The sequence below is a fragment of the Pituophis catenifer genome, unplaced genomic scaffold (assembly GCF_029215685.1).
Source record: "Pituophis catenifer annectens isolate HBS135680 unplaced genomic scaffold, rPitCat1.0.hap2 SCAF_2, whole genome shotgun sequence".
NCBI lineage: Eukaryota > Metazoa > Chordata > Lepidosauria > Squamata > Colubridae > Pituophis > Pituophis catenifer.
The window spans coordinates 28,844,148-28,870,229 of record NW_027256882.1 but is presented as its reverse complement, the minus strand read 5'-3'; the positions used below and the strand labels follow the sequence as shown (position 1 = coordinate 28,870,229).

General features: G+C 40.9%; 1 protein-coding gene across 3 annotated transcripts in view; it reads right to left on the bottom strand.

Annotated features, from left to right (window-relative positions):
* The window catches only part of LOC139311956 (zinc finger protein 84-like), a 53,902-nt gene extending 28,078 nt beyond the window's left edge, over window positions 1–25,824 (bottom strand). Inside the window, exons 1-2 of one of the 3 annotated variants that reach the window (XM_070936480.1) lie at window positions 24,125–25,824; window positions 10,094–11,952 (exon numbers count right to left, since the gene is read on the bottom strand). In XM_070936480.1, coding sequence (XP_070792581.1) covers window positions 10,094–11,952; window positions 24,125–25,686 — 3,421 coding nt within the window. In that variant the 5' untranslated portion in view covers window positions 25,687–25,824. Of the gene's footprint in view, window positions 1–8,995; window positions 11,953–24,032 lie in introns of those variants that run through there. The other 2 variants (XM_070936478.1, XM_070936479.1) reach the window with 2 other exon arrangements.
* Between the last annotated feature and the right edge of the window lie 258 nt (window positions 25,825–26,082).

Here is a 26,082-nt window from a genome sequence, read left to right as displayed (position 1 = left end):
CACCTGGAATACTGAATCCAGTTTTGGTCACCACATTACAAAGAAGTTGAGACTTTGGAAAAAGTGCAAAGAACAACTAAGATGACGAAAGGCCTGGAGACTAAAATATATGAAGAATGATTGGAGGATTTGGGTTTGGCTAGTCTAGAGAAGAGACTAGGGGGGACATGATAGCAGCATTCCAGTATTTGAGAGGCTGCCACAAAGAAGAGGGGGGTCAATTTATTTTCCAAAGCACCAGAGGGCAGGACAAGAAACAATGGATGGAAGGAGAGAAGCAACCTGGAATTGAGGAGAAACTTCCTAACAGTGAGGACAATTAACCAATGGAATAGCTTGCCTTTAGACATTGTGGATGCTTCATCACTGGAGTTTTTTGAGAAGAGTATAAAATCTTGCTTTTCTCCACATTAGATTTCATGTTTTTGGATAGGGCCATTATTCAAGTCTGTCAAGATCTTTTTGGATCCTGAGCTTGTCTTCTGGGGTGCTGGTTATTCCTGCCAGTTTAGTGTCATCTGCAAATTTGATGAGTTCTCCTTCTATACCCTCATCTAAGTCATGTATGAAGATACTGGAGAGTACTGGGCCTAAGACAGAATCCTATGGCAAATCACTGCTTACCTCCCTTTCATGTAGATGTAGTACCATGAAGGACTGTACGGTTGGTCAGCCAGTTAGAAATCCATCTATTGGTGATGCTGTCTTTCCCACATTTTTCTAGCTTATCAAAAAGTAGGTTGTAGTCTACTTTATTGTATGCCTTGCTGAAGTCTAAATATACTATGTCCGCAGCATTTCTCTGATCTACTATTTTAGTCACCTTGTCAAAGAATGAAATGAGAAGTTTGGTATGATCTGTTTTTAACAAAGCCATGCTGGCTTTTAATTAAAACTTTGTTTCTAGATGTTTGCAGATCTGTTTTTTTATTATTTTTTCCAGTATCTTCTCAGGTATCGATGTTAGGCTGATTGGTTTGTAGTTTTGTAGTTTCCTGGGTCTGGTTTTTCTTTTTCTTTTTTTGAAGATGGGAACTACATTAGCTCTTTTCCAATCCTCAGGTAATATCCCGGGGTACCCCAGGATTTTTGAAAGATATGGTACAAGGTACAAGGGTTCTGAGATAACATCTGCCAGCTCCCTCAGAACCCTGGTGTTCTGAGAATCAGGTCCTGGTGATTTATATTCACCAAACTCATCAAATTTCAGATGACACCAAGCTGGCAGGAATATCCAACACCCCAGAAGTCAAGATACAGAAGAATCTCAACCGACTTGACCACTGGGCCCAAATGAAACTCAATGGAGAAAAAAACCTCTAAGGTTTTACACTTAAGCAAGAAAAACCAAACGTACAGGTACAGAATAGGTGGAACCTGGCAGTATCTATGAGAGGGAACATTGAATCCTAGTCAGCAATCATTTAAATATGAGCCAGCAGGGTGTTGCAGTGGCCCCAAAAGCAAATGCAATCTTCAGCTGTATTAACAGAGGGATACAGTCAAGATCAAGTGAAGCGTTAGTACAATTTATAAGGCTTTGGTAACACCACACTTGGAATACTGCATCCAGTTTTGATCACCACAATATAAAAAGGGTGTTGAGACTCTATAAAGAGGGCAGAGAAGAGCAGCAAGGGTGATTAGAGGGCTGGAGGTGGAAACATATAAAGAATGGTTGCAGGAAGTGGGTATGTCTAGCCTAGTGAAAAGGAAAACTAGCTGTTCCAATACATTAGGAGTTGCCACAAAGAAGTGGGAGGGGGTTTCAACCTCTTCTCCAAAGCACCTGAAGGTAGGAGGAGAAACTGGATGGAGCAAGGAGATAAGCAGCCTCAAACTAAGGAGAAATTTCCTGACACCCAGAACAATTAACCAGTGGAACAGCTTAGCCTTCAGAAGTTGTGGGTGCTCCATCACTGGAGGCTTTTAAACAGAGACTGGACAGCCATTTGTCTGAAAGGATATCGGGTCTCCTGCTTGATCAGGGGGTTGGAATAGAAGACCTCCAAGGATCCTTCAAACTATGAGCTCCTCTGTTACAAACCTCCAGGGATGCAGCACCCACCACCTCTGGAGAATCAACCTCCATTGAAAGAGGCTTTTTCAATCTTCCCACCAGCAGAAATTGCAGCCCCCAGTTTCCCAGCCTGCAGCACCAGTGGGCTTCCATTTGGGGAGGGAAGGAACCTGCAGCAGCCGCAGCTGAGAGGCTCCAGCCCAGTTGCTTCTCCGCTTCCAGGCCGTGGAGGGAACCGAACAGCCCGACTTGCTCCCGGACTCTCCTCCCACCTGCAGCCTTCAACTCACCTGCCAGCTGCTGCTTCAACCCTGGGAAGAGCAGAAAAGCCGCTCTGCACACCAACTTCCTCCCATGAGTCATCCGGAAAAGGAAGTTCCTCTGCGCTTCTCCTCACCTCCCATCCTTTCTAGCAATACGGTACTCGATGGTTTTAACTCCTTTATTATGCACTTTTCAGGCACAGAGGTTGCCTACCTGATCGCCATCTCCAGATCGGAGGCAGAAAAACACGCTTGTCCCGTTTCTACTACCTGGTCCTAAAGCGTTTGCAAGATGTTTCCCCTGTTTAAACCAGGGGTGTCCAAACTTGGCAACTTTAAGACTTGCGGATTTCAACTCCCAGAAGCTGCCTGAGGAATTCTGGGAGTTGAAGTCCACAAGTCTTAAAGTTGCCAACTTTGGACACCCCTAGTTTAAATGCTATCAAGTTGGTTTTGACTTCTAGCAACCGACCTTTGCAACTGAGCCAAGTGAAATAGTGAAATGTGAAGCTACTTAGCTCACGTGCTGAGCCCTAAAAGGTCATGACGTGTTTTTTTGTTTTTTTTTACAAAATTAGAGAATATGCAGCAGGGACTAGAAAATGGGGGCTAAGAAAGAGGAGACAATTGTTAATATATAGTAGAAGAAAGAACAGAACAGAAGGAGCTGGAAGGGACCTTGGAGGTCTTCTAGTCCAACCTCTTGTTTAGGCAGGAAACGCTACACCACTTCAGACAAATGGTGTCCAATCTCTTCTTAAAAACTTTAAGTGTTGGAGCATTCACAACTTCTGGAGGCAAGTTGTTCCACCGATTAATTGTTCTACCTGCCAGGAAATGTCTCCTAAGTTGCTTTCTCCTTGAATAGTTTTCCCCCATTGCTTCTTGTCCTGCCCTCAGGTGTTTTGGAGAATAGCTTGACTCCCTCTTCTTTGTGGCAGCCCCTGAGATAGAACATTGCTATCATGCCTCCCCTAGTCTAAGGTGACCAGACGTCCCGCTTTTGGTGGGACAGTTCCGCTTTTGAAAAATTTGTCCCGCGTCCCGCGGCGTTTTAAAAAAGTCCCGATTTTGGGAAAGAATGCACCACGCAGTGGTGGGTTGCTCCCGGCTGCCTCCTGAGTCCGAGGGGAAAAAACTGTTTAAACTCTTGCCCCCGGGCTTCAAAGGGCCGTCCTACAGCTGATCAGTGTTAAAAGAAAACAAATGAGTAGACGATGCCTGCAAAAATAGAAAAAACAGCCCCTTAAAGCTTCAGCATAAATTAATTAGCACAAGTTGATTAGATCGGCTTCCCCACTCTCAGCTGATTTGCTCTCAGCTGTTTTGCTCAGGGCTCTGTAGTTGCTAGCTGCAGAGTGCTGGAGATTTTTTCCCCCTAACTATGCTGAAAAAGCGAAAGCGAAAGTAAAGAAGGGTCTTTGCTGCAGCGTGGCAAAATGAGGCAGAGAGAGATTTCTTTTTCCTCACCAAAAAAGGTAGGTGCAAAACTGCAAACAATGGAAAATTTAGGGCAAAAGAGGAGAGTTCAAGATTTTAAAACACAAAAGAAAAAAAGCTCTATTTAACTAGGGAATTGTAATAATTGAGATACTATAATTAATTGTATATTGTGTTGAAAGCAGGAATGGTTAAGTTGTGGTTTGGAGGAATATATGGGGGAAATTATTTGGTTTATTATTATTGGTAAATATAATTAATTGATTTGTAAGAAATTGGATTGCATGGAAATAATTGGAATATTCATATTCATATTGATTAATATACAAAAAAGATAGTTATACAACTAATTGATTTATATTAAAATGTTGAATTTGTATTAAACAATTGTATTACATAATTACATAATTAACCAATGTGAGGATGGATATAAAAATAGATGCAATGGGAAGTGGTATAATATAGAATAGAAGGGAAAAATTGAATTTGATTAAGATTAGAGATGAGGATGAAGGGTAATGTTTTTTTTAAAAAATAGATGAGGAATAAATATGGCAAAAAGGAAATATAGAAACTGTAAATTTAATTGAAATGACTAAACACTGTTTAAATTTGTGAACCAGGCAAATATTCTGTTCAAAGAAAATACATTGTATGTTTGTATGTGTGTTTCTAATTATTGTTATTTATTCATATTTGTTCTCTTTTATTATTTAAAGTTTAACAATTCATTCTTAATATCTTTTTATTTGTTTGGGGTTGGCTTTCTTTCCTTTCATCTTTTTTTTTTGTACAGCAATCTTTCTCCTCAAACCTACCACCTCTCTCTTTTCTTTCCTTCTTACTCTCTTCCCCACCCTCTTCTTCTCCTCCCTACTTCTGCTTCCTTTCTCCTTCTCCTCCTCTCTTCCTCCCTCTCTTACCTTCACTCCTACTTTAATTTCCCTTCCCTTCCTTCATCCCTCTCTATTGCTGTATCCTTTTATGCATATGGACTACTCAGAGGGCTGAAAAAGTTATTTTTGACTGGTCTGGTCCTCACACTTTTGACCAGTCCTCCAACTTACGACTGTCCTCACATTTTACATTTTTGCCCTATCTTGTCATCATGGTGAAGAGAAGCAGTTGTGAAATGAGTGACATGGTTGTTAAGAATGCTGCACGGGCATAAATGTGAGGATGGTCATAAGTGTGAGGACCAGTCAAAAGTGCAAGGACCTGTCAGAAATGACTTTTTTCTATACACATAGCCATGGCCACCTGGTCACATGACCAGCTAGCCACGCCCACCCAGTCACATGACCTCCAAGCCACGCCCACAAAATGGTGGGTGTCCTGCTTTACCAATGTTAAAATCTGGTCACCTTACCCTAGTCCTTCTTTTCATTAAACTAGACATACCCAGTTCCTGCAACCCTTCTTTACATATTTTAGCCTCCAGGCCCCTAATCATCTTTGTTGCTCTTCTCTGCACTCTTTCTCAACATCTTTTTTACATCGTGGCGACCAAAACTGGATGCAGTATTCCAAGTGTGGCCTTACCAAGACATTATAAAGTGGTATTAACACTTCACATGATCTTTTTTTAAATTTATTTATAAAACAACACAATATAACAGAAAACACCTAACATAGATTCCCTTATTACAACTGTTTCATAGCGGTATTCTTCTAATATTTTCTCCCATTTTCCCTTATAATATTTATATCCTTCTTGTCCCATTATCCCTTATTACTCTATAATTTCTATCAGTCATAATATTGATTTTATACACTTTATACACTAACTTACAAACACTTTACGCTTATGATTTCTCCCCTTTTGTTATTGTTCACTATTTCTAATCTCCAGCCAGTTGTACCATTTGTTCCATATTGCATAGTATTCTGTATCTTACTTTTAATTTCCTTTGTTAATTTGTCTATCTCGGCACAATCTAAAATTTTCTTTATCAGTTCTTCCTCCGTTGGTGTATTTTCTTTTTTCCAATTTTGTGTATATGATATTCTAGCGCCCGTTATTATATGTACGATTAAGTATTTTATTTCTTTGGTATAATTTCTAGTGAATATTCCAAACAAGAATGTCTCTGGTTTCCAATCAATCGGTTGATCCGTTATTTTTTCAACCATTTCTTGATTTTGGCCCAAATTTCTCCTCTGTCCCTTGTATAATTTTGTCCAGGTCATGCTGCTCGTTTTGTATTTCAAATAATTTTATGTCTTCTTTATATTTGGATTGAATTTGTGTATATGTCCACCAATTTCCCTACCTAAATCCTGTTCCAATTCCTGTTTTGTTTTCCAATTTGGTAGTATAATCCCCATTCTAGAAGTGCTAATCCCCCTTTGTCTTTTGTGTCTTGTAAAAGTTTGAGTCTAATTCTCGGCCTTTTCCCCTGCCATATAAATTTAGTAACTATTTTATTTAAAGCATCGGAAAAAAAAAAATCCCTAATTTTATTGGGATAACCTGAAACAAAAATAGTATTTTTGGCAGTATATTCATTTTGATTGTAGCGATCCTCCCCCAAAATGAGATCTGTAAGTTTTTCCAATTTTCTAGGTCTTTTTTTATTTGCTGTAGAATTTTATCGTAGTTGACCTCCTTGATTGAGGAACATTTAGTTTTAAGCCAAATCCCTAAATATTTTATCTTCTTGGTTGTTTGTATTCTTATACTGGGGTTGGGGGGGGGAACACTTCACATGATCTTGATTCTATCCCTGTTTATGCAGCCTAGAACTGCGTTGGATTTTTCGGTGACTGCAGCACATTGTTGGCTCATATTAAATGATTGTCTATTACAGGCCTCTTAAACTGATGGCTGGCAGGCCGGATGAATCACGCCCATCCCAGATCAACAGAGGGGAAAAAAAGTTGCAATACGTCACGTGACAGGATCAATTTTGACACCCGTAGTCTACTAGGACTCCAAGATGCCTCTCACAGTTACTACCATTTCTAAACTTATTTTAAATGTATTTCTAAAACACATTTAAAAAAAATAAAAGAGAAAAATAGAATATTCCACCAAAGCACATGGCTGACTGATCATCAGGCTAACTTTATTACGGGGGCACCCTACTCTGCCATTTTTAATGCAGATCTAGTAAGAATTTCAGACTTTTCTTCTGAGGAAATGGAGAATTCCTCTGATTAGGGACTGGTGGCTTCTGGCCTGGCCCCATGGATCATCTCCTCTGGCATTGGATTGTCTTTTAGTTTGCTCAATTTTGTTACATATGTGGTGTTAATAAGTTTTGGGGGTCTCATTTATCTTAGGAAATATTTTGTTGGGTATTCTGCTATTTCCTTTGTGTTCGTTTTAATGGACATTGTTTTAGAAAAGTTCAAGTCCCTGCCCAACACCCACAAGTCCATCATATGGTCCAATCAAACATTGTCCCAACTGGAGATGTCTCCCAGGTCCAGCCTTCCAGGTGCAGGGCAAGATGTCCTTGACTTTCTGAGAAAGGAATGTCATTATGACTGTACATCACCCCTGCTCCATACAATCCCCCCCTCCCAGTTTCCCACAGTAGTAAATGTGGCAGGACTGAAGGCCTAAGGCAAAAGATGGCTTCCAGGCCTGACACAGGATGGGCAGGGGGGATGCCAGGTGTGAGATTGGGATTGTCACATCAGAGGAAAGTAAGCCAGCAAAATAGTAGGGCAAACAAGAAAAGGGAGGCTTTGTGAGGGAAATGAACAGAAGAGATAAGCAAGAGTAGAAACATGCCAATCACGTTATCAGTTTATTATAATTTCCACTTTAGTTTGTGACCAGCACAATTCCGATCATTCCCCATCGAGAACAGACCAATCACACACCACATAAGTCATTTTTGAGCTGGCAAAAGATTAGCTTGATGTTATTTATTAAAATGAATAAAATATGATTAACTAGCAAAATGGTCTTTGTTTCAAAAACCCAGTTACTTCTTAATATTTTTTTTGTATTTTGGTAGGTAGAGGGATTTCAAAGGGAAACATTTATTGAAAGACAGTGATAGTAAGTAGAGCAAGGTAGGATCTGAAGTTCCTGCTCAGAACCATTAGGTAAAAAGTTGTAGAAACCCCTCCCCTCTGCCCAATCCAAGGGGAGCCAATACACAGGTGCAAAGTTGTTATGCGAACTCTGAGTTGAGAAGGTGGTAAGAAGTTGTTTTCAGGCACTGCTTGCTCCTTCTGTTGGAGCTGAGACAAAACAGATGGCCACAGGCAATTCCTCACCCCTCCCATTCCCAAGAAAGTACATTAAAGTTGAGAAAAGAGCAGAAACAGGAAAAGGTCATAAAATGGCATTCAGGCCCTCCCTGCCAGAATGGCAGCATCCCCATAAGGATCTATGAGGACCTAACACACAATCCCTTTTCTCCTCAACTCAATATTCCTACAGCTCTTCTCCATGAAGGTCACCTGTAGGGCAGAACATTTACATCTGAAATTCTACACTGCTTTTGTCACTGCCTCAAACTCCCCCAATATATTTGCTATTTGTAAGGTTTCTTCCACTTGCGTGCCTCATTCTTGACAAAATCTGAGCAGAGATGCTTGGCGCAATGAATTTCTGCAATTGTTAGGAAAAGATAAACTATAAATGTTTTTCGGAGTATAAGACACACTTTTCTCCTCCTACAAGGGTGAAAATTTGGGTGCGTCTAATACACTGAATGTAGTCCTGCCCACCTGCAGGCCCCACCCTTTGGCCATTTTTGGCCTCCACACATCGCGTTTTAAACCTATGCCAGGCTGCAGGGATTGTCACAGACCATCGCCGCCTCCGTGCCTTGAATTCTGGTCTCTGTGCCTCGTGTTTTCAGCCTCTGAACAGTACTTTTCAGACCTGTTCAAGCTGTGGACGTTGCCAGAGCATATCGCCACTGATTGCCACGTCTGCGCATTGTGTTTTCAGCCTCTGCACATCGCCTTTTTGGCCTCCGCATGCCCCATTTTTGGCCTCTGCGCATTGCGCTTTTTCGGTGGGATCGGCGGCCTGAATCCACCCAAAAACATGACAAACAGAGGCCAAAAATGGGGCCGTGGAGGCTGAAAACGCAATGCACAGAGGCAGAAAATGCAATGCACAGAGGCAGCGATTGGCAGCAACATACTCTAGCAATTCCCGCAGCCTTGAACAGGTCTGAAATAGAGCATTCAGAGGCTGAAAATGCCTGGGACCCAAAAACATGACGAGGCCATAAAAAGGCTGTGGAGGCTGAAAACGCAATGCACAGAGGCGGTGATATGCTCTGGCGATTACCGCAGCCTTGAACAGGTCTGAAATGGAATGTTCAGAGGCTGAAAATGTAAGGCACAGCGGCCAAAAACGCAAGGCACGGAGGCGGTGATGGTCTGTAGCAATCCCTGCAGCCTGGAAAAGCTGATTGGGGGTATTCCAGGAGGCCGATCCACCCGCCAATCAGCTGCTCACACTGAATCAGGCTGCAATAATGAGCTGAAGCTGACCTGGGTGTTCACTATTTGCTGCAAGGAAGCTAGCCAGATGAATCCTGATGGATGCTGGTAGGCAGAGGCAGATTTTTTTCCCTCCCCAAAATTAAGGTGCGTCTTATACTCTGGAGCGCGTTATACACCGAAAAATACAGTATTTCTCTTCTCTTGTTTTCTCATTATATGAGTAGTTGCAATGTCTAACTATAGCCTGAGTGCTCTTATCCTGAAAAGATGCTGGCTTGGGAATTCTGGGGCTGAAAATATCAAGGACACCCAGGGAGAAGACGGGGCCTCTTCATGTGGCATTTCATTCATTTATTATGATAAAAATGAAAAGAACACTCCTAAGAAGATGTTTGCAGGTTTCTACAATTTTTGCAAAAATAAAATGTCCAGCAACTTCTGCTGCTAATGGCCAAACAGTCCTTATCAAATTAACATGTTCCACTTTGGTCTTTCCTCCTTCCCATCTAATACCATGACATATTTGATGAAAAAAAAATCAGGCAAATTCATTTTACTCAAATTAAAGAATCAATTTCTCAGCTGAACTTACAATGGGACATTTGAATTGAAATTCAAGCCTTCTCTACACTCATCACTTTGGGCCCCAGGTGCATTTTCTTGTGTGCGATAAGGTTGGAAGATTTACTGAAGCACCATGCACACTCAGAGCACTTAAATGGTTTCTCCCCTGTGTGAGTCCTCTGGTGTGCCACCAGGTTGGAATTCTGACTGAAACCTTTCCCACAGTCAGGACATTCAAAGGGTTTCTCTCCTGTGTGAGTCCTCTGGTGTGTCACCAGGTGGGAATTCTGACTGAAACCTTTCCCACAGAAAGGGCATTCAAAGGGTTTCTCTCCTGTGTGAGTCCTCTGGTGCCTTACCAGGTAGGAATTCTGATTGAAACCTTTCCCACAGAAAGGACATTCAAACATTTTCTCTCCTGTGTGAGTCCTCTGGTGTATCAGCAAATCGGAATTATAATTAAAGCTTTTCCCACAGTCAGGACATTCAAAGGGTTTCTCTCCTGTGTGAGTCCTCTGGTGCCTTACCAGATAGGAATTATAATTAAAACTTTTCCCACAGTCAGAACATTCAAAGGGTTTCTCTCCTGTGTGAGTCCTCTGGTGTGTCACCAGGCTGGAATTTTGACTGAAACCTTTCCCACAGTCAGGACATTCAAAGGGTTTCTCTCCTGTGTGAGTCCTCTGGTGCCTTACCAGGTAGGAATTCTGACTGAAACTTTTCCCACAGTCAGAACATTCAAAGGGTTTCACTCCTGTGTGAGTCCTCTGGTGTGTCACCAGGTAGGAATTATAATTAAAACTTTTCCCACAGTCTGGACATTCAAAGGGTTTCTCTCCTGTGTGAGTCCTCTGGTGTGTCCCCAGGTTGGAATTATTACTAAAACGTTTCCCACAGTCAGGACATTCAAAGGGTTTCTCTCCTGTGTGAATCCTCTGGTGTGTCACCAGGCTGGAATTCTGACTGAAACCTTTCCCACAGTCAGAACATTTGAAGGGTTTCTCTCCTGTGTGAGTTCTCTGATGTGTCACCAGGTGGGAATTCGTAATGAAACTTTTCCCACAGTCAGGACATTCAAAGGGTTTCTCTCCTGTGTGAGTCCTCTGATGTGTCACCAGGCTGGAATTATTACTAAAATGTTTCCCACATTCAGAACATTCAAAGGGTTTCTCTCCTGTGTGAGTCCTCTGGTGTATCACCAGGTACGAATTCTTACTGAAACCTTTCCCACAGAAAGGACATTCAAACAGTTTCTCTCCTGTGTGAGTCCTCTGGTGTATCAGCAAATCGGAATTATAATTAAAGCTTTTCCCACAGTCAGAACATTCAAAGAATTTCTCTCCTGTGTGAGTCCTCTGGTGTGTCACCAGGTTGGAATTATCACTAAAGCTTTTCCCACAGATAGGACATTCAAAGGGTTTCTCTCCTGTGTGAGTCCTCTGGTGCCTTACCAGGTAGGAATTCTGACTGAAACTTTTCCCACAGTCAGAACATTCAAAGGGTTTCACTCCTGTGTGAGTCCTCTGGTGTGTCACCAGGTAGGAATTATAATTAAAACTTTTCCCACAGTCTGGACATTCAAAGGGTTTCTCTCCTGTGTGAGTCCTCTGGTGTGTCCCCAGGTTGGAATTATTACTAAAACGTTTCCCACAGTCAGGACATTCAAAGGGTTTCTCTCCTGTGTGAATCCTCTGGTATGTCACCAGGCTGGAATTCTGACTGAAACCTTTCCCACAGTCAGAACATTTGAAGGGTTTCTCTCCTGTGTGAGTTCTCTGATGTGTCACCAGGTGGGAATTCGTAATGAAACTTTTCCCACAGTCAGGACATTCAAAGGGTTTCTCTCCTGTGTGAGTCCTCTGATGTGTCACCAGGCTGGAATTATTACTAAAATGTTTCCCACATTCAGAACATTCAAAGGGTTTCTCTCCTGTGTGAGTCCTCTGGTGTATCACCAGGTAGGAATTCTTACTGAAACCTTTCCCACAGAAAGGACATTCAAACAGTTTCTCTCCTGTGTGAGTCCTCTGGTGTATCAGCAAATCGGAATTATAATTAAAGCTTTTCCCACAGTCAGAACATTCAAAGACTTTCTCTCCTGTGTGAGTCCTCTGGTGTGTCACCAGGTTGGAATTATCACTAAAGCTTTTCCCACAGATAGGACATTCAAAGGGTTTCTCTCCTGTGTGCATGGTCCGGTGTCTCATGTGTTGGGAATTTCTTATGAAACTTTTCCTGCAACTTCGACAACTCACCGGGTTTCTCTGTGGAGTGAATCCTCTGATGTATCACCAAGCTGGAAGTTCAACCAAAAGTTTTCCAACTATCAGGACATTCAAAGCATTTTCCCACAGTCAGGACATTCAAAGGATTTCTCTCCTGTGTGAGTCCTCTGGTGCCTTACCAGGTAGGAATTATAATTAAAACTTTTCCCATAATCAGGACATTCAAAGCGTTTGTCTTCTGTGTGAGTTCTCTGGTGTCTCATGAGATGAAAATCTCTAATGAAGCTTTTCTCACAGTCTAGACACTCATACAGTGTCTCTCTGGAGTCAATCCACTGATGGATCACCTGGCTGGAATTCTTACAATGCCTTGTTTACTGGGGCTGTCATTGAAGCCGTTTTCTTCCTCACAGGAAGAGGCCTGCATTACTATCTGCTCTACATGGCTTTACTATTGACTCTTTCCTCCCCACTCAGTTCCAGATATTTCCCTTTTTTGCTGATTGAAAAATAATCTCCTTTGACTCATGTAACGTATCCTTGAATTCTGCATAATCTGCTTATTCTTTCTTGATTTTCTCTCTTCTGTCTAACAGCTGTTGGAGGAGGAGGAGGAAAATTCTGTGTTTTTCTGAAAGAAATGGAAAATATTTTGATTTCTGGATTGATTATCTTCACTTTTCAACGTTCCTTGTTATTGACAGTTGTCCAGAGTGCTCTTATTGCCATCCTGTTTGTCTGTAAGATTCAAAGAAAAGGGTAACTTTGTTTATAAAATGGTTAGAGATGTGAAAAATGAAAAAAGTATATATTACAATGAAAAAGCAATCATGCCCCAATACTAGAATCATCACTGAAATTATTTATGATTCATTTGATACATGGAAGACTACCAAGGTCTATGTTCAAATATCCATTCAAATTCAGTTGTTGATTGGGGTCAATAACAAATTCTTAGCAATGGAAAGGACTATCATCAATTATATCTTGAAGTACTGGGGATAGGTTATGTAACTGCAGATATATGCATATAGAGAAATATAGATTCACCCACTATATAGCAGAAAATACTGTCCAGAACCCCTCTGGTGACATCCTTGTTCAAGTAGTCCTTACTTAACCTACTGCAATTAGAACTGATATCTGCAACACTAAGCAGCTCAATCATTAAGCATGATGTCACATGACAGGACCAACTTACATCTGTTCCTCTGTAGTTGTTAAGCAAATTACTGTGGGTTGCTAAAGGCAATTTCATATGACCGTGACTTGCAATTTCCTGCCAGTATATCCACTGATTTTGCTGGTCAGAAGCTAGCTGGGAAGGTCACAAATGGGGATCATGAGTGTGGGATGTTGCAGGCATCATAAATGTGCAACTATTGGCAGAATCCGAACTGGTGCAACTTCTTTTCCTGCACCTTCAAAACCACAGTCACTGCTGACATGCGGTCACTGAACAAGTGCTAGGATTACCACAAATTTTGTAGACCAGTAGAAGCACGTCTGCTTCTACTGTGCCATAGTAACTTTGAAGGCTCAGGGAAGAAGTGGTAAGTGAGGACTACCTATGCAACCAAAAATTCCAAAAGGTCCTCAATAGCTATTTCTTAGGAAGTGCTGGATTAAGCACAATTGAACCTGGGTAATACATGGATGGTGGGACAGGAAATACCATACTTATTGGCAAGACATGGAAGTAACATCTGCCAGCTCCCTCAGAACCCTGGTGTTCTGAGAATCAGGTCCTGGTGATTTATATTCACCAAACTCATCAAATTTCAGATGACACCAAGCTGGCAGGAATATCCAACATGCCAGAAGATAGGGTCAAGGTACAGAAGAATCTCAACAGACTTGAACCCTGGGTCCAAATGAAAGTCAATGGAGAAAAAAACCCCAAGGTTTTACACTTAAGCAAGAAAAACCAAATGTACAGGTACAGAATAGGTGGAACCTGGCAGTATTTATGAGAGGGAACATTGAATCCTAGTCGGCAATCATTTAAATATGAGCCAGCAGGGTGTTGCAGTGGCCCCAAAAGCAAATGCAATCTTCAGCTGTATTAACAGAGGGATACAGTCAAGATCAAGTGAAGCATTAGTACCAATTTATAAGGCTTTGGTAACACCACACTTGGAATACTGCATCCAGTTTTGATCACCACAATATAAAAAGGGTGTTGAGACTCTATAAAGAGGGCAGAGAAGAGCAGCAAGGGTGATTAGAGGGCTGGAGGTTGAAACATATAAAGAATGGTTGCAGGAAGTGGGTATGTCTAGCCTAGTGAAAAGGAAAACTAGGTGTTCCAATACATTAGGAGTTGCAACAAAGAAGTGGGGGATGGGGGGGGGTCAACCTCTTCTCCAAAGCACCTGAAGGTAGGAGGAGAAACTGGATGGAGCAAGGAGATAAGCAGCCTCGAACTAAGGAGAAATTTCCTGACACCCAGAACAACCCAGAACACTGTACTACAAGGGCCTTGGTAGTACAGTGGTTTAGAGCACTCTGTTATTAACACAGCTGCCTGCAATTACTGCAAGTTCAATTCTCACCAGGCTCAAGGTTGACTCAGCCTTCCATCCTTTCTAAGGTAGGTTAAATGAGGACCCAGTTTGTGGCTTAACGCATTGTAAGCCGCCTTGAGTCTCCGGAGAAGGGCGGCATATAAATCAATTTTTTTTAAAAAAAAAAATTAACCAGTGGAAAAGCTTAGCCTTCAGAAGTTGTGGGTGCTCCATCACTGGAGGCTTTTAAACAGAGACTGGAGAGCCATTTGTCTGAAATGATATCGGGTCTCCTGCTTGATCAGGGGTTGGAATAGAAAACCTCCAAGGATCCTTCGAACTATGAGCTCCTCTGTTACAAACCTCCAGGGATGCAGCACCCACCACCTCTGGAGAACCAACCTCCACTTGAAAGAGGCTTTTTCAATCTTCCCACCAGCAGAAATTGCAGCCCCCAGTTTCCCAGCCTGCAGCACCAGTGGGCTTCCATTTGGGGAGGGAAGGAACCTGCAGCAGCCGCAGCTGAGAGGCTTCAGCCCAGTTGCTTCTCCGCTTCCAGCCCAAGTTGCTCCCGGACTCTCCTCCCACCTGCTGCCCTCCACTCACCTGGCAGCTGCTGCTCCGACCATGGAAACAGCAGAAAAGCCGCTCTGCACACCAACTTCCTCCCATCAGCCATCCGGAAGAGGAAGATCTTCTACGCTTCTCCTCGCCTCCCATCCTTTCTAGCAATACGGTACTCGATGGTTTTAACTCCTTTATTATGCACTTTTCAGGCACAGAGGTTGCCTACCTGATCGCCATCTCCAGCTAGGAGGCAGAAAAACACGCTTGTCCCGTTTCTACTACCTAAAGCGTTTGCAAGATGTTTCCCCTGTTTAAACCAGGGGTGTCCAGGGGAGCCAGCTTCACTCCTGTTGGCCAGGGCTGCATCCAAGAGCACCTAGCCTGAAGCTTTATTCCTGAAGGAGGAAATTGTATATCTGCTAAATGTTAAATCCCATGTGTAACTTCTGTACATTTATTTGCAGTCAAGTCTTCATTAGGTCACAGTTAGAGGAAAATATGCAGCAGGGACTAGAAAATGGGGGCTAAGAAAGAGGAGACAATTGTTAATATATAGTAGAAGAAAGAACAGAACAGAAGGAGCTGGAAGGGACCTTGGAGGTCTTCTAGTCCAACCTCTTGTTTAGGCAGGAAACCCTACATCACTTCAGACAAATGGTTGTCCAATCTCTTCTTAAAAACTTCCAGTGTTGGAGCATTCACAACTTCTGGAGGCAAGTTGTTCCACCGATTAATTATTCTACCTGCCAGGAAATGTCTCCTAAGTTGCTTCTCTCCTTGATTAGTTTCCATCCATTGCTGCTTGTCCTGCCCTCAGGTGGTTTGGAGAATAGCTTGACTCCCTCTTCTTTGTGGCAGCCCCTGAGATAGAACACTGCTATCATGCCTCCCCTAGTCCTTCTTCTCATTAAACTAGACATACCCAGTTCCTACAACTCTTCTTCATATATTTTAGCCTCCAGGCCCCTAATCATCTTTGTTGCTCTTCTCTGCACTCTTTCTCAACATCTTTTTTACATCGTGGCAACCAAAACTGGATGCAGTATTCCAAGTGTGGCCTTATCAAGACATTATAAAGTGGTATTAACACTTCACATGATCTTTTTTTAAAATTTATTTATAAAACAACACAATATAACAAACAGAAAACACATAACATATATTCCCTTATTACAACTATTTCATAGCGGTAGTCTTCTAATATTTACATTTTCTCCCATTTTCCCTTATAATATTTATATCCTTCTTGTCCCATTATCCCTTATTACTCTATAATTTCTATCACTCATAATATTGATTTTATACACATTACACATTAACTTACAAACACTTTACGCTTATGATTTCTCCCCTTTTGTTATTGTTCACTATTTCTAATCTCCAGCCAGTTGTACCATTTGTTCCATATTGCATAGTATTCTGTATCTTACTTTTAATTTCCTTTGTTAATTTGTCCATCTCGGCACAATCTAAAATTTTCTTTATCAGTTCTTCCTCCGTTGGTGTATTTTCTTTTTTCCAATTTTGTGTATATGATATTCTTGCGGCCGTTATTATATGTACGATTAAGTATTTTATTTCTTTGGTATAATTTCTAGTGAATATTCCAAACAAGAATGTCTCTGGTTTCCAATCAATCGGTTGATCCGTTATTTTTTCAACCATTTCTTGATTTTGGCCCAATACTTTTTTGCAGCCGGAAATGTCCACCAAAGATGATAATATGTTCCATAAACTTTGTTATATTTCCGCCATATTGGTGAGCTGTTCGGGAACATCTTACCAAGCCTTGCCGGCGGGAGGTGCCATCTCTAAAATATCTTCAACTGGTTCTCCTTGAATGCTGCAGACATAGTTGATTTTGCATTTACTTGCCACATTTTTTCCCATCTCTCCAGTTCTGTATTATAATTAAAACTTTTTGCCCATTTAATCATTGTTTCCTTAACGACCTCGTCTTCTATCTTGTACCGCAATAAATATATGTATATATATATATATATATCTTGCTAATTAATTTCTCCTCTGTCCCTTGTATAATTTTGTCCAGGTCATGCTGCTCGTTTTGTATTTCATATAATTTTATGTCTTCTTTATATTTGGATTGAATTTGTGTATATGTGCACCAATTTCCCTACCTAAATCCTGTTCCAATTCCTGTTTTGTTTTCCAATTTGGTAGTATAATCCCCATTCTAGAAGTGCTAATCCCCCTTTGTCTTTTGTGTCTTGTAAAAGTTTGAGTTTAATTCTCGGCCTTTTCCCCTGCCATATAAATTTAGTAACTATTTTATTTAAAGCATCAAAAAAAAAAAATCCCTAATTTTATTGGGATAACCTGAAACAAAAATAGTATTTTTGGCAGTATATTCATTTTGATTGTAGCGATCCTCCCCCAAAATGAGATCTGTAAGTTTTTCCAATTTTCTAGGTCTTTTTTTATTTGCTGTAGAATTTTATCGTAGTTGTCCTCCTTGATTGAGGAACATTTAGTTTTAAGCCAAATCCCTAAATATTTTATCTTCTTGGTTGTTTGTATTCTTATAGCACATGGCTGACTGATCATCAGGCTAACTTTATTACAGGCGCACCCTACACTGCCATTTTTAATGCAGATCTAGTAAGAATTTCAGATTTTTCTTCTGAGGAAATGGAGAATTCCTCTGATTAGGGACTGGTGGCTTCTGGCCTGGCCCCATGGATCATCTCCTCTGGCATTGGATTGTCTTTTAGTTTGCTCAATTTTATTACATATGTGGTGTTAATAAGTTTTGGGAGTCTCATTTATCTCTTAGGAAATATTTTGTTGGGTATTCTGCTATTTTCTTTGTGTTCGTTTTAATGGACATTGCTTTAGAAAAGTTCAAGTCCCTGCCCAACACCCACAAGTCCATCACATGGTCCAATCAAACATTGTCCCAACTGGAGATGCCTCCCAGGTCCAGCCTTCCAGGTGCAGGGCAAGATGTCCTTGACTTTCTGAGAAAGGAATGTCATTATGACTGTACATCACCCCTGCTCCATTCAATCCCCCCCTCCCAGTTTCCCACAGTAGTAAATGTGGCAGGACTGAAGGCCTAAGGCAAAAGATGGCTTCCAGGCCTGACACAGGATGGGCAGGGGGGATGCCAGGTGTGAGATTGGGATTGTCACGAGAGGAAAGCAACCCACAAAATAGTAGGGCAAACAAGAAAAGGGAGGCTTTGTGAGGGAAATGAACAGAAGAGATAAGCAAGAGTAGAAACACACCAATCACGTATCAGTTTATTATAATTTCCACTTTAGTTTGTGACCAGCACAATTCCAGTTATTCCCTCTCCCTAGAACAGACCACTCACACACCACATAATTCATTATTGAGTTGGCAAAAGATTAGCTTGATGTTATTTATTAAAATGAATAAAATATGATTAACTTGCAAAATGGTCTTTGTTTCAAAAACCCAGTTACTTCTTAATATTTTTTTTTGTATTTTGGTAGGTAGAGGGATTTCAAAAGGAAACATTTATTGAAAGACAGTGATAGTAAGTAGAGCAAGGTAGGATCTGAAGTTTCTGCTCAGAACCGTTAGGTAAAAAGTTGTAGAAACCCCTCCCCTCTGCCCAATCCAAGGGGAGCCAATACACAGGTGCAAAGTTGTTATGCGAACTCTGAGTTGAGAAGGTGGTAAGAAGTTGTTCTCAGGCGCTGCTTGCTCCTTTTATTGGAACTGAGACAAAACAGATGGCCATAGGCAATTCCTCGCCCCTCCCATTCCCAGGAAAGTACATTAAAGTTGAGAAAAGAGCAGAAACAGGAAAAGGACATAAAATGGCATTCAGGCCCTCCCTGCCAGAATGGCAGCATCCCCATAAGGATCTATGGGGACCTAACACACAATCCCTTTTCTCCTCAGCTCAATATTCCTACAGCTTTTCTCCATGAAGGTCACCTGTAAGGCAGAACATTTACATCTGAAATTCTACACTGCTTTTGTCACTGCCTCAAACTCCCCTAATATATTTGCTATTTGTATGGTTTCTTCCACTTGCATGCCTTATTCTTGACAAAATCTGAACAGAGATGCTTGGCGCAATGAATTTCTGCAATTGTTAGGAAAAGATAAACTACCATGTTTTTCGGAGTATAAGACACACTTTTCTCCTCCTAAGAGGGCGAAAATGTAGGTGCGTCTAATACACTGAATGTAGTCCTGCCCACCTGCCGGCCCCACCCTTTGGCCATTTTTGGCCTCCACACATCACGTTTTAAACCTATGCCAGGCTGCAGGGATTGTCACAGACCATCGCCGCCTCCGTGCCTTGAATTCTGGTCTCTGTGCCTCGTGTTTTCAGCCTCTGAACAGTACTTTTCAGATCTATTCAAGCTGTGGACGTTGCCAGAGCATATCACCACTGATTGCCACGTCTGCGCATTGTGTTTTCAGCCTCTGCACATCGCCTTTTTGGCCTCCGCATGCCCCATTTTTGGCCTCTGCGCATTGCACTTTTTGGGTGGGATCGACGGCCTGAATCCACCCAAAAACATGACACACAGAGGCCAAAAATGGGGCCGTGGAGGCTGAAAACGCAATGCACAGAGGCAGAAAATGCAATGCACAGAGGCAGCGATTGGCAGCAACATACTCTAACAATTCCCCGAGCCTTGAACAGGTCTGAAATAGAGCGTTCAGAGGCTGAAAATGCCTGGGACCCAAAAACATGACATGAAGAGGCCATAAAAAGGCTGTGGAGGCTGAAAACGCAAGGCACAGAGGCGGTGATATGCTCTGGCGATTCCCATAGCCTTTTTTTTTTTTTTTTGAAAAAGTTTTCAATTACAAATTTTTCCCTTTCCCCCCCTCCTCCCTAACCCCCACCACCCCACCACCCCTGTGACTTCTTCGAAATAAAAACCTAATACATAACAGATTTTATAATATTTTACCATCCCCTTACTCCCTCCTCCAAATACTGACCCTTACTTCTAATTATATTATTAATATTATTACTTCCCCCTCTTATCATGCACTTCAAAATAACATTCTATTATAACACTATATAATAACTTCTGATTTAACACAGTAATATTATTATAACTCCCAATTTAGCAATAATCTGCCCTTTTTTCTCTCCTCCCCCATACTTATGTCTGTATATTAATATAACATTTCAAAACAACCTTCCACTTTAGAACTATATAATAAATCCTACTTTAACATTTAATCTTTTGTGTATATTAATATGACATTTCAAAGCAGCCTTCCCCATGAATTCTAGTTTTACATTTGTTCTGCTCTATCCATTTCCTCCACTCCCATAAATATATATCTTAAGCATCCCTTTTCTTAATCTATACAATCAATACACTAGCCTGTCTCCACCCACTTTCCTACAAAATTACCATACACAACAATTCTTAATATCTTTGTTCTTCTGCCCATCCTACTAGAAAATATTCCCTTATATAGACAAAATCAATGACTTTAAATTTATAATCCATATAATATCTTCTTTGATGTCTTTCCACTGGATTGCTGACTCCATCATCCGTATTAGGGTAACATAACATCCCAGTTGCAACAGAATATTCAAAATCCTCAGTTATCATCTGCCCCCATCAATAATGAATATCTTCGTATATATATAAAAAAAGAAAACAACCACCCGAGTGACTTTATAATTGTATTCCATATAATATCTATAATAGTGGCTTTCTTCAGGATTATTAATTCCCATCGTCATAATGGGGTAACAGCCAGATCTTCTGCATGCCCCAACATAACTCTCTTGCCTTATAGCTCAGCATAGATATAATACGTTGATCAATGAAAAGAAAACCAAAAATAGATAATTCCAATCGAACAGTTTAAGGCCCTTTTCACATCCCAAAATTACAGCATTGCAGAGGTCCGTCACTCTCCTCAGGATGATATTAACCACTACTTCGCCTCAACCATCTCCTCAAATATTCAATCATGTATTTTTTAAAAATAACTGGCTTCGCTGTTGCTTAATTTAGAAATTTTTATTTTTGTGAGACCTGTTTCTTTTTTTCCTTTCTTTTTGTGGGTTTGATCTCCATCCTAATTTCCTTTCTGCAGGTTTTGTATCAACTGATCGGTTTTCATTCTGATTTATAACTTGATCTTGTTGGTTTTGCTTTTGTGACTCATATTTCTTTTCTGTAAGTTGTGTATCAATTAGTTGATTTCCATGGTTGTCTGTGACTTGATGAATCATCACGTTAGAATCCGATGCCACTTCTCTCTTATTCATAAATAATCCAGCTGAGGTGTCTGAAGAATCCAAAGGCAATTCATCTACAAAAGCCTCTGTGTCTCGATGTTTTTCCTTTATTTCTAACTCCTTCTGCTTTTCTTGTGTTGTGCATAAAGATGTTAAGTTCATTTTGAAAATTTTTTGATAAAATTCTTCCGCTTTTTCAACAGTATTTAATTGATATCTTTCTCCTTGATATCTCAATATTATACCAACTGGAGCATTCCATCTGAATAAGATATTTCTTTTTTTAAGCTCAGCCACCAGAAAACCAAATTTCTTTCTTTCCAATAACATCTTAGGCGGTAATTCTTTATATATCCAAATCTTTCTTCCAAACAGTTGCAAAGTAGACTTAAAAGATTTCTGCACAATATTATTTCTTATTTCTTTATCTGTAAAATAAATCACCACATCTCTAGGCAATTGCCTTTGCTTTGCAATCCAGGAGTTTATTCTATAGACTCTATCGATCCTACAAAATACCTCCTCAGGTTGAACCTTTAAAATCCCAGCCAGAACTTCAGAAGATATTTTCCTTAAGTCATCTCTGTTATTTTCCTGTAATCCTCTCAGTCTAATTGCATATTCAGTAAAATTATATTGCATCATTAAAACTTCCTTTTCAATCCGTTGTTGTATATTTTCTACATTACAAATCTTTGGATCAACTTCCATTTTTGGTTTTTCTTCTAAACTATTGTCTTGAATGTTTATCAAATCATTTTCAATTTTTTCTATTTTATTTTCCAAATTTTCCTCAATTTCCTCCATTTTAGACTCTAATAGATTAATATTTGTATCCAACCTGATCATAAATTCTGAGAAACCATTAGCCATTTTTATAATCTTTCGATGCAAAATATCAAACTTTAATTGCACCAATTCTTTAGTTTCCTGCTTAAATTTCTCAAAGTTTATTTATTTATTTATTTATTAATCAAATTTCTATACCGCCCTACTCCCGAAGGACTCAGGGCGGTGAACAGCCAAGATAAAATACAGATAATACAAATATTAAAAAAATCCCTTAAAATTATTAAATATTTCGGCCGAAACACAGATTAAAACACCCAATTTATAAAATCACAAATTGAAAAATTTAAAAAATTTAAAAGATGGGAGTTAGGCCAGGCCAGCTTGCTGAAATAGAAAAGTTTTGAGAGCACGGCGAAACGTGCGCAGGTCCGGGAGTTCTGATTCATAATCTCATCCCTTCTCACAATCTCCTCCAGAAGAAATTCAATTATATTAAAATCAGTTATCTGAAACTGTAAGTTAAGAACTTGTTCATATAGTTTGTGGATGGGGGAATCCCCCCCCCTGCTTGTTTGTCCGGCTTTGTAAGCCTAAACGCCATATTTCCACACAGGCAAACTTTTTTTAAAAAAGAAAAAAAAAGCAAAGCTTCTTTCCAAACGAGATCAATATCAAATCAAGTCTCCAGGAAGGAGAAAACACAAAACACAAAAGTGGAGCTTTTTCTTCAATTGTAGCCAGGAGTATTTATTCCGCTATTTTGTGGCTTAATAAGAAACGGAAGGACTTTCCCTTTTCATCTTCCCTGCTCAAATTTCGGCAGTCGCCATTTTAAAAGTTCTTTTTTACTTTGTTCAATATCCTTTGCAAAATAAGTATAAATACTTGCAGTTTAGGGTCACAGATCTCATCCTCTTTGCTTAATCTGTTAGTTATCTTGAAAAGCTTGTTTTCATAGCCTTGCTCTGCAAAAAAGCAGAGGTCTCCCAACGCCCGGAGCAAACGGCGAGTGATATAGGGTGCCTCATCCGCTCGCCCCCCAGAGTAAAAAAAAAACTCTGGGGGCTACGCGGAAAGCTCTACCTACACTCACCTGCTCTATCTCACATTTCCTCCTGGAAATGGAGTTTTTCGAGCCGCCTTTCCGTTGTAAAGGCGGCTCTTTACAGGCGAAGGGGCTGGCGGTCCCAAAGGACCATCTGGCGGCTACGAGAAGCAAACCGGAAGTCCCCCGTAGCCTTGAACAGGTCTGAAATAGAATGTTCAGAGGCTGAAAATGTAAGGCACAGCGGCCAAAAACGCAAGGCACAGAGGCGGTGATGGTCTGTAGCAATCCCTGCAGCCTGGAAAAGCTGATTGGGGGTATTCCAGGAGGGCGATCCACCCGCCAATCAGCTGCTCACACTGAATCAGGCTGCAATAATGAGCTGAAGCTGACCTGGGTGTTCACTATTTGCTGCAAGGAAGCTAGCCAGATGAATCCCGATGGATGCTGGTAGGCACAGACAGATTTTTTTCCCTCCCCAAAATTAAGGTGCGCCTTATACACCGAACAACACAGTATTTCTCTTCTCCTCTTGTTTTCTCATTATATGAGTAGTCACAATGTCTAACTATAGCCTGAGTGCTCTTATCCTGAAAAGATGCTGGCTTGGGAATCCTGGGGCTGAAAATATCAAGGACACCCAGGGAGAAGACGGTGCCTCTTCATGTGGCATTTCAATCATTTGTTATGATAAAAATAGAAAGAACGCTCCTAAGAAGATGTTTGCAGATTTCTACAATTTTTGCAAAAATTAAATATCCAGCAACTTCTGCTGCTAATGGCCAAACAGTCCTTATCAAATTAACATTAACATGTTCCACTTTGGTCTTTCCTCCTTCCCATCTAATACCATGACATATTTGATGAAAAAAAACAGACAAATTCTTTTTACTCAAATTAAAGAATCAATTTCTCAGCTGAACTTACAATAGGACATTTGAATTGAAATTCAAGCCTTCTCTACATCACTACATCACTCATCACTTTGGACCCCAGGTGCATTTTCTTGTGTGCGATAAGGTTGGAAGATTTACTGAAGCACCATGCACACTCAGAGCACTTAAATGGTTTCTCCCCTGTGTGAGTCCTCTGGTGTGTCACCAGGTTGGAATTCTGACTGAAACCTTTCCCACAGTCAGGACATTCAAAGGGTTTCTCTCCTGTGTGTGTCCTCTGGTGTGTCACCAGGTTGGAATTCTGACTGAAACCTTTCCCACAGAAAGGACATTCAAAAGGTTTCTCTCCTGTGTGTGTCCTCTGGTGCCTTACCAGGTAGGAATTCTGACTGAAACTTTTCCCACAGTCAGGACATTCAAAGGCTTTCTCTGCTGTGTGAGTCCTCTGGTGTGTCACCAGGTTGGAATTATCACTAAAGCTTTTCCCACAGTTGGGACATTCAAAGGGTTTCTCTCCTGTGTGAGTCCTCTGGTGCCTTACCAGGTAGGAATTCTGACTGAAACTTTTCCCACAGTCAGAACATTCAAAGGGTTTCTCTGCTGTGTGAGTCCTCTGGTGTGTCACCAGGCTGGAATTATTACTAAAATGTTTCCCACAGTCAGGACATTCAAAGGGTTTCTCTCCTGTGTGAGTCATCTGGTGCCTTACCAGGTAGGAATTCTGACTGAAACTTTTCCCACAGTCAGAACATTCAAAGGGTTTCACTCTTGTATGAGTTCTTTGGTGCCTTACCAGGCTGGAATTATTACTAAAACATTTCCCACAGTCTGGACATTCAAAGGGTTTCTCTCCTGTGTGAGTTCTCTGGTGTGTCACCAGGCTGGAATTATTACTAAAACGTTTCCCACAGTCTGGACATTCAAAGGGTTTCTTTCTTGTGTGAATCCTCTGGTGTGTCACCAGGCTGGAATTCTGACTGAAATCTTTCCCACTGTCAGGACATTCAAAGTGTTTCTCTCCTGTGTGAGTCCTCTGGTGTGTTCCCAGGCTGGATTTATTACTAAAATGTTTCCCACAGTCAGGACATTCAAAGTGTTTCTCTCCTGTGTGAATTCTCTGGTGATTCACCAGGCTGGAATTATGACTGAAACTTTTCCCACAATCAGGACATTCAAAGGGTTTCTCTCCTGTGTGAGTTCTCTGATGTGTCACCAGGTGGGAATTCGTAATGAAACTTTTCCCACAGTCAGGACATTCAAAGGGTTTCTCTCCTGTGTGAGTCCTCTGGTGTGTTACCAGGTGGGAATTCGTAATGAAAGTTTTCCCACATTCAGAACATTCAAATGGTTTCTCTCCTGTGTGAGTCCTCTGGTGTATTACCAGGTACGAATTCTTACTGAAACCTTTCCCACAGAAAGGACATTCAAACAGTTTCTCTCCTGTGTGAGTCCTCTGGTGTATCAGCAAATCGGAATTATAATTAAAGCTTTTCCCACAGTCAGGACATTCAAAGGGTTTCTCTCCTGTGTGAGTCCTCTGGTGCCTTACCAGGTAGGAATTATAATTAAAACTTTTCCCACAGTCAGAACATTCAAAGGGTTTCTCTCCTGTGTGAGTCCTCTGGTGTGTCACCAGGTTGGAATTATCACTAAAGCTTTTCCCACAGATAGGACATTCAAAGGGTTTCTCTCCTGTGTGCATGGTCCGGTGTCTCATGAGTTGGGAATTTCTAATGAAACTTTTCCTGCAACTTTGACAACTCACCGGGTTTCTCTGTGGAGTGAATCCTCTGATGTATCACCAAGCTGGAAGTTCAACCAAAAGTTTTCCAACTATCTGGACATTCAAAGCATTTTCCCACAGTCAGGACATTCAAAGGATTTCTCTCCTGTGTGAGTCCTCTGGTGCCTTACCAGGTAGGAATTATAATTAAAACTTTTCCCATAATCAGGACATTCAAAGCGTTTGTCTTCTGTGTGAGTTCTCTGATGTCTCATGAGATGAAAATCTCTAATGAAGCTTTTCTCACAGTCTAGACACTCATACAGTGTCTCTCTGGAGTCAATCCACTGATGGATTACCTGGCTGGAATTCTTACAATGCCTTGTTTAC